At 42.5% G+C, this 9,176-nt stretch overlaps 1 protein-coding gene across 1 annotated transcript; it reads right to left on the bottom strand.

Annotated features, from left to right (window-relative positions):
• Window positions 1-1,732: 1,732 nt before the first annotated feature.
• Window positions 1,733-2,680, bottom strand: LOC141134170 (olfactory receptor 5G9-like). Its single transcript, XM_073623754.1, has one exon. The coding sequence runs from the start codon at window positions 2,678-2,680 to the stop codon at window positions 1,733-1,735; it is 948 nt and encodes a 315-aa protein (XP_073479855.1).
• Between the last annotated feature and the right edge of the window lie 6,496 nt (window positions 2,681-9,176).

Here is a 9,176-nt window from a genome sequence, read left to right as displayed (position 1 = left end):
GTTTTGCCATACTCAGAAGGAATAGTAAAATGTGTTTTGAGATGTCATTTTAAGTATTCCTTTGCTGTAAATGAGAATTATGTTATTAAATGACAGCTTTGCGTAAAAGTAAATATATTTTTATTCCTCATTTTCCAAAAATTTGTGGCAAAAAGCATAACTTCAGAAGACTTCCCATGCCTCTTAGAAGATACCTTGAGGTGTTTGCGTTCCAAAATGAGGTCATTTTATAGATATTTCCACTGCCCTGGCACCCCAGGGCCTTCAAATATGTATTAGGTAGTCAGGAAATTAGATGTGTAATTTGTGCCCCTAGAACATGTGGTATCGCCATATGTAGCAGAATGTGTTTTGGGGTGCAATTGGAAGAATGCCTATGCTGTGTGTGAGAAAAAAACTTGTTAAAATGAAAACTTCATTGGGAAAAAAGTATTATTTACTTTCATCATTTTCCCCAACATTTTGGCAAAAAACTACAACTTAAAAAAACTCAAACTCAACCTGCCTGTTGATAATTACTTCAGACTGTCTACTTTCCAAAGAAGGGGTCATTTGAGGGGTATTTGTACTGCATTTTAGGGCCTCAAGAGATGATGTAGGTTGTCATGTTGACCTACATTTATGAAGAAAGATTATTTATTAGCAAAGTGTTATAACAGAAACTAAGAAAACATTTTTTTTTTAAGTTGTTGGTATTTTTTTAATTTATATAGCAAAAAATAAAAAACCCAGTGGTGTTTAACCAGTTCCCGACTGGCCGCCACAGTTGTACTGCGTCAGAATGGTTCCCCTGGGCGAGCCGTCGTAGCTGTACGTTGGCCCTTTCAGACGCTGTCGGAGGCGCACGACCGCAGCCGATGCGAGTGCCCAGTGGGTGCGATGACCGCTGGTCACCCACGATCGCTTGTGACAGAGCGAGAACCAGGATCTGTGTGTGTAAACACACAAATCCCTGTTCTCTCAGGGGAGAGGAGAGAGATTGTGTATTCATACTAAGTATGAACACCGATCTCTCTCCTCTCCTAGCCACTCCCATCCCTCCTACAGTTAGAACACACCTAGGGAACACAGTTAACCCCTTGATCGCCCCCTAGTGTTAACCCCTTCCCTGCCAGTGACATTTATACAGTAATCAGTGCATTTTTATAGCACTGATCGCTGTATAATTGTCAATGTTCCAAAAATGTGTCAAAAGTGTCCAATTTGTCTGCCATAATGTCGCAGTCCCGCTAAAAATCGCAGATCACTGCCATTACTAGTAAAAAAAAAATAATAATAATAAAAATGCCATAAATCTATCCCCTATTTTGTAGACGCTATAACTTTTTCGCAAACCAATCAATATACGCTTATTCCTTTTTTTTCTTTACCAAAAATATGTAGAAGAATACATATCAGCGTAAACTTAGGAAAAAAATTGTTTTTTTGAAAAAAAATTTGGGATATTTATGATAGCAAGATTTTTTGAAGATTGTCGCTCTTCTTTTGTTTATAGCGCAAAAATAAAAACCGAAGAGGTGATCAAAGAAAGCTCTATTAGTGAGAAAAAAAGACGTCAATTTTGTTTGGGTACAGAGCCGCACGACCGTGCAATTGTCAGTTAAAGCGACGCAGTGCCGTATCACAAAAAATGGCCTGGTTATTGAGCAGCCAAATCTTCCGGGGCTGAAGTGGTTAAATACCACCATAAGAAAACTCTATCCATCTCAAAATGAAAACAAAAAGTGTACTCTCAAAATTTAAAGCGGTCTGTTTTGAGTTTGATGACAAATTTGCGCAAGGCTTTCTTGATCTCCTGGTTCCTGAGGCTGTAAATAATGGGATTCATCAGTGGTGTCACCACAGTGTACAGTAAAGACCTATATTTGTTTATGCTCGCTGTGCTGTCATCTACTGGTACCATGTATACGGTGATTAAAGTTCCATAATAGACACAGACAGTAGTCAGGTGGGAGCTACATGTGGAGAAGGCTTTTCTTCGACCATAAGCAGAAGATGTCTTCAGGATGATGAAGAAAATGTACATGTAGGTTATGATTATGAACGTGAAAGGGCAAAATATCATGAATATGGAAATTACAAAGTCTTGTAGCATCAAATTGGATGTGTCTGAGGTGGACAGCTCCACGATAGGTCCAAAATCACAGAAAAAATTATCAATATAATTAATTCCACAAAAGTTAAGTTGAACCACCACCATTATTTCATATGATGTTATCAGGGTAACTAAGAACCAGGAGCCAAGAACCAACTGGAGGCAAACATGAGGGTTCATAAGTGAAGCATAATGCAATGGTTTGCAAACAGCCAAGTATCGATCATAGGACATAACAGCAATCAGAAGACATTGCAAGAATCCAGAAATGCCAAAGACATACAACTGAGTAATGCATTCAACAAATGATAGTCTTCCTTCATCAATGAATATAATGTCCAGCATCATGGGGACAACACTGGTGGTCAGTAGGACATCTGCTGTGGCCAAGTGCTTGAGGAAGAAGAACATCGGGATTTTAAGATGATCAACAGTTGTTACCAAAATGATAATCAAAAGGTTTCCACCGAGTATGATAAGGTAGGCTAAAAGAATCACAATAAATAACAGAGCTTTAAATTTGGCCAGGCCACGGAACCCAAGTAAACGAATCTGTGTGACCTGAGTCTGATTGACCTCACACATTTTTTGTACATGGCAGATTGAATAAAGCCACCAGATATGTGTTTTTCTGCAAGATACAAATAAATTATAAAATGGTACCGTAGAAGAAATTCATGATGAAGAAAAAATATATGTATATTTATTTTTTATAATGATTTTTTTTTGTTTGCAGATATGTTTCAACAGGAATTAAAGGTTAGGTTGACTTTTAGGAACATATTACATGGTCTACCCATATTTAGGGTGTAATATGTGACATGTTCCTAAGCACCCCAACCTTCATCCCAGAGTCAGGTGTTCCTGTTCCCCGCAGTCACTGTCACATTTAAAATTGGTGATGTTGGGGCATGGCTTGGTGAGCAACAGGGATGGCAGCACATTGAGGGAGCTCCTCGACACACATGGCAGTTCACAGCCTTTACCCGACAAGCCGCTTCCAGATGCCGGGCAGAAAGCTTCATCTGACCCCCCGTACAAGACCGCGCCGCAATTCAGCCAAGCCAGCTAATAGCACCATCGCTGATATCTTCAGGAACAAGTCGGCGGCCCGTGGAGGAACAACGAGGCCTAAGATGGCGCCCACGCCTCATGAGGAAGAAGGCAGTGAGGACTCTCTCTCAGCCGCGGAGGACACAGGCAGGGGTAAGTCCAGACCGGACCATCCCCTGACGTTCGCTGACATGTCAGTGTTTGCAGCAGACATCAAAGCGACCTTCTCAGCAGCCATCACAGACTTAAAAACAAGCATGCTGGTGATTAATGAGAAGATGGCTGCTGCTGAGAGCGCTGGCAGGCACAGAGACAAAGCAATCCACAAACTAGAGATGACTACATCAGCACATGTGCAGCACCTTATAGATATGAATCGACATATCGAAGACCTTGACAACAGGGGCAGAAGATGCAACATCAGGGTGAGAGGGATCCCTGAATCGGTGGAACAAGAACAAATTGTCCCAGCCCTTAGGAGAGTCTTTAATACACTATTAGAGAGACAAGAAGACACAGAGATTGACTTTGTGAGAGCCCATAGAGCATTAAGATCCAGAGGATCTGAAACAGCACCACCCCGAGACATAATATGCTGTTTGCAAAATTTTGGTTTAAAAGAAGACATTATGCGCAAAGCCAGGCGAAATGACCAGATCATCTTTAATGGAGCTACAATCATGCTCTTTCAGGATCTATCACAGATCACTTTGAGAAACCGCCGCGCTTTGCGCCCTCTATTGGAGAAATTGAGAGCAAGAGACTTAAAGTACACGTGGCGTTTCCCGTTCGCCCTCACAGTATCACATAAGGGGCATCAATGCATTCTGCGCACACCAGCAGATCTCCCAGAATTCTGCGAGATGTTGGACATAGGTCAACTAGATCTTCCGGAATGGTACGCTGAATTCCTACAACCCCCAATCATGAGGAGCCCACCTTCTTCACCCTTCTCGTCTCTAGACAAGAGACAGCCGAAAAAATATAAACAAAACAGGGGAGGCAGCTCTACAACAGACACCCCGAGAAGCCTGGCTGGCACCTCTAGAGAACAGGAAGAGGATTAAAGTATCACTACAGGACTCTACCACTTCAACTACTCGTTCCAAACTCCGTCACAACCTCAGTCATACAGGTAAAGAATTTGTGTACACATCCCCCCACTGCCGCAGTCCATTCCAGAGGACCTCATCAGATTACAGAAACACTCGCTAATGAGTCTTACTTTAAATCCACTAAGAACTGTTCTGACAACACTTTATTCGCCAAGCTTTCCAATTACGGATGGCCTAGAAAAGAACATTGAGACCCTAGCTCACAATACCTATGACCACAGTCTGATTTCAAGAATACTGGCTGTCTGTACGATGACCACACATAATCAATACACCAATCCGTCCAGGACGTGGCTCATTGTATGTTAAGTATTGATTATACATCGTGACTGTCCCTCATCTAAACCAAACCTACTAAAATGGAGGCAGCAGCCCTGATAACTGAAGAATGGAAAGGGGACTTCCTTATAGGGAGAGAAGATGAGTAACTATGTTATAATTCAACATTACACATCTCCCACCATACCTACCTGACACCCTAAGTCCCATAACCCAGCAAAGCCAGAAATAACGCTACATATGCCAATTAGCCACCACAAGTTGAGACGGTTCTCATTTAATAGTTATGGTGACAAATGCATGCTATATTAACTATAATGATACTTTGGCTTACTGAGGTCTTGTATGTTATACCAGATTATATTACTACACCTTTAACAAAACAAAAAAAACAAAAAAAACTGCCCATATACATTTGTTATACCATTGTCGGGTATAAATGATGATTTACCATTTTAATTTTTAATTGAACTAGCCTTGTGTGCCTTATTGAAGCTAGCCCTGTTTACGGTTACTTGATCAATCTACACCTTTGCGGACTGACAGGTGGACTGTACCCTGGTTGTTGTCGCCTCCCAGCGACCCCACAGAGCTTCCCTGACCTCCTAGTGGAGCGAGGGGAATAGCTACAGTACATTAGGTGGTCCCTCTGCTTTGGGGGAAAAAGAGATCTCCCGGGTGAGAAGACTACCAAAGTAATATTCTCCCGCTACTTTAAACAAGTATTTCCTATCCTCTGTCTTTCCTCTTCTTTCTCTTCTCCTGTCCTATCTCCCTCCTCCTCCTCTTATACCTATTCTGCTTTTACTATATTGAAGGTACCAGATAAGCCTGCAATAGGAGTGTTGTTTTTAACAAAGGTCGTGGTTATTAACCTCCATACAACAGTTTTGTATTCCCAGTGAGGACCTCCGACCGTCTCCTCATACCGTACCGTCATGGTCTACTCATCCCTGGGCACTCGCCCATTGCTAGTGTCACACAATATCAGGGGCCTAAACATTCCTGAACGCCGCTCCACCCTCATGAGGGAACTTAAAAAAGGTAAGCCGCAATTCGTATTTTTACAAGAGACCCACTTTAAGACACACCATGTACCAAGACTCACAAATGTACACTTCCCAAGAGCTTTCCATGCTACAAACGCTGATTCTAAGTCTAAGGGTGTATCTATCCTTATAGGTAGAGATGTACCCTTTGAATTAACTGAACAAATGTGTGACCCGGAAGGAAGATTTGTATTCCTGAAGGGCTCATATAGAGGCACCCCCATAACTCTGGCTAACGTCTACTTTCCGAACAAAGCACACATTACATTCTGTCAAGACATTGTGGGAAAGCTCCAGGAGTTTGCTAAGGGCTGTCTGATACTAGGCGGGGACTTCAATGTTCCCCTGAACCCCTTGTTGGATACTTCCAACGGCAAGACGTGTATTACATACAAAATACTTAAAAAACTCAAGTCACTCCTACAGACGCTACAGTTGGTGGACTCCTGGCGCTTTCTTAACCCAGAAGGAAGAGATTATACCCACCTTTCAATCCCACATAATAGATACGCACGACTGGACTGTTTATTCATTTCACAAAGGGATCTTTCTAAGCTAACTGGCGCCCACATAGGCACACAGACGATTTCAGACCACGTCCCGATTTCCATCTCCATGGACCTACAAAACACTACACAACAGCAACCGACTTGGAGACTAAACGCTTCACTTCTGACAGACCAATTACTCCTTCCCACGATCACTAAAAACCTGACAGAATTCTTTACTCACAACATTACACCTGAGGCAGATCCTTTAATGGTTTGGGAGGCGCACAAATGTACAATTCGCGGAACGCTTATAGAATTAGGTTCCAGACGTAAAAAAAGAAAGAGATGCCAAAATAAAGAAACTGATCACCCAAATTGGAAATCTAGAATTGCTACACAAACAATCCCTCTCTGTGGCTTCAGCCAAGAGCCTGCTAGAAGCCAGAAAAGATTTACAACAGATACTTGACTCTAGAGCCAAACGGATGCTATTTTTCAAAAAACGAATCTACTATGAGTCTGGAGACAAGGCAGGTAGGTTCTTGGCGAGAGCCCTGAGAGAAAAAAATTCTACCAACAACATAGCTGGCATTAGAAACAAGGAGGGGAAATTAGACATCGCGTCAGAGGCCATAGCCAGTCACTTTCATGACTTCTACACAAAATTATACAACCTACCTCCACAACACAAGCAACCACATATGACAGGAGACAGAACACAAATCATACAGGAATACATAACCAATAGTGGACTACCAACCCTAGCACAATCAGACATAGAATTACTAGAAGCCCCAATCACTTCATCTGAACTCAAACAAGCCATTAAACACCTCAAATCAGGTAAAAGTCCGGGGCCAGATGGGTTCTCAGCCACCTACTATAAGACCTTTATAGATATTCTCACTAATCCCTTAAAAGACGCCTTGAACACACTCTCTACCCCGAGAGCAGTAACCCCAGATCTACTATCAACGCACATCACGGTGATACCAAAAACGGGTAAAGACCCCAGAGACTGCGCCAGCTACCGACCCATCTCTCTATTGAATTTGGATGTCAAATTGTTTGCAAAGGTGCTTGCTTTGAGGATGGGTCCGCTGCTGCCGAAACTGATCGGTATGGAACAAGTAGGTTTCATGGCGGGCAGAGAAGCCAGGGATAATGTAACCAAAGCGCTTCTGCTCACTCATGCAGTGAAATTGCGAAAGATCGAGGGCTTTCTCCTGTCAACTAATGCGGAGAAGGCCTTCGATCGAGTAGCATGGGATTTCATGCTGACTGTATGTAGACAAGTCGGCCTAGGTCCGCATATGATAGCCTGGATTTCTGCATTTTATCAAAATCCTTCAGCGGAGCTGAAAATAAATGGCATGCTCTCTAAAAAAGTACACATTACTAACGGGACCAGACAGGGATGCCCCCTCTCGCCCCTGTTATTTATTTTATCCCTGGAACCCTTCATTATATCAGTCCAAAATAACACAGCAATTCATGGATTTCAGATCAAAGACAGAGAATGTAAGGTGGCAGCCTATGCTGACGACCTTTTATTCTTCCTAACAAATCCGACAATAACTCTCCCCAACCTCCTACAAGAATTCGCTCACTATGGATACGTATCCAACCTAAAAATAAATTATACGAAATCTGAAGCCTTAAACATTTCCCTCCCAGAGAGACTGCTTACACAGACCAAGACCAACTCCCAATTTCGATGGGATCCTAAAACACTGAAATACCTAGGGACATGGCTCACCCCACAACTAAGCACCATTTTTGAAAGAAATTTCACACCCCTCCTTCAGGGATGCAGGGCAGATCTCACAAAGTGGAATGAGGGTTTTTTTTCATGGTTTGGTCGAGCAGCGATAGTGAAAATGGTGATATTGCCCAAATTTCTTTACTTAATACGCACAGTGCCGATTGAGGTTCCCCAAAAATTATTTAGAGCCCTAAACTCTTTGATTTCGAAATTCCTGTGGCACCACAAAAAAACAAGAATCAAACTAACCACACTAACAAAACCTAAAGATTTAGGAGGCATTAACCTACCAAACTTCCAGCACTACTATCATGCATCTCACATAGCGAGAATCGTTGACTGGCACTGCCATGACCACATGAAAGATTGGGTTGCACTAGAAGAGGAGTTATCCACATGCCCACTGAAGTTTTCGCCTTGGGTTGCCCCGAGCAGCTACCCACACAACCTACGCAAACACCCAATCACTGGCACGACTTTGCGAATTATTAACAAGCTAGCTAAACGAAGAGAGCTCACTACTTTACCAAGCCCCTTAACACCGTTGTCGGATAATCCTGACTTTATACCAGGCATGCACAACCCATCACTCCACCCGTCGCTACAGAACGCCCCCCTGCTAGCTGGAGACTGCTATACAGACAATAAATTTAAAGATTGGTCACTACTTAAATCGGAAAACCACCTTCCACATATGAGACAATGGACTTACTTCCAAATAAGGAGCTTTCTAGGTAAATTTAAAAATACCCAACAATTATATAGGCCCTTGACAGCCCTAGAGTCGGTGTGCAAAGAAGGGAAGCCACTTGATAGAGCTACCTCAGTCGCATGTTCTTGGCTGAGGTATGCGGGGGATACAGGGGGAAGCGGACACAGGAGGAGATGGTCGGAGGAACTAAAAGAAGAAATAACTGATCACCAATGGAGGTATGCTTGCATATTAACACACAAATGCTCTATCAGCACAAAACTTCAAGAAACAGGTTATAAGTTGCTGACGCACTGGTATAACACACCTGACAAACTACACAGATGGGATACACAGAAATCTGATTTGTGCTGGAGGTGCCTATCGGAAAGGGGATCTCTGGTACATATCTGGTGGCATTGCTCCAAGATTGAACCCTTCTGGAAAGAAGTGTGTAAACTAATTAAAAAAATCACTGACACAGAGATAGAACTGAATGCAGCTTGCTGTCTGTTACATATAACCAAATTCTCTTTTAAAAGATACAAAAATTCCTTAACAAAGCATCTTCTCAATGCGGCCAAATCACTGATCCCCTTACATTGGAACTCAACCAGAGCTCCATCAATTGACGAATG

The sequence above is a fragment of the Aquarana catesbeiana genome, linkage group LG03 (genome assembly GCF_042186555.1).
Source record: "Aquarana catesbeiana isolate 2022-GZ linkage group LG03, ASM4218655v1, whole genome shotgun sequence".
Classification (NCBI taxonomy): Eukaryota; Metazoa; Chordata; class Amphibia; order Anura; family Ranidae; genus Aquarana; species Aquarana catesbeiana.
This window is presented reverse-complemented; position numbering and strand designations above follow the sequence as displayed.

Coding starts and splice junctions, on each gene's coding strand:
- LOC141134170 (XM_073623754.1), bottom strand. CDS start 2,680: ATGTGTGAGGTCAATCAGACTCAGGTCACACAGATTCGTTTACTTGGG.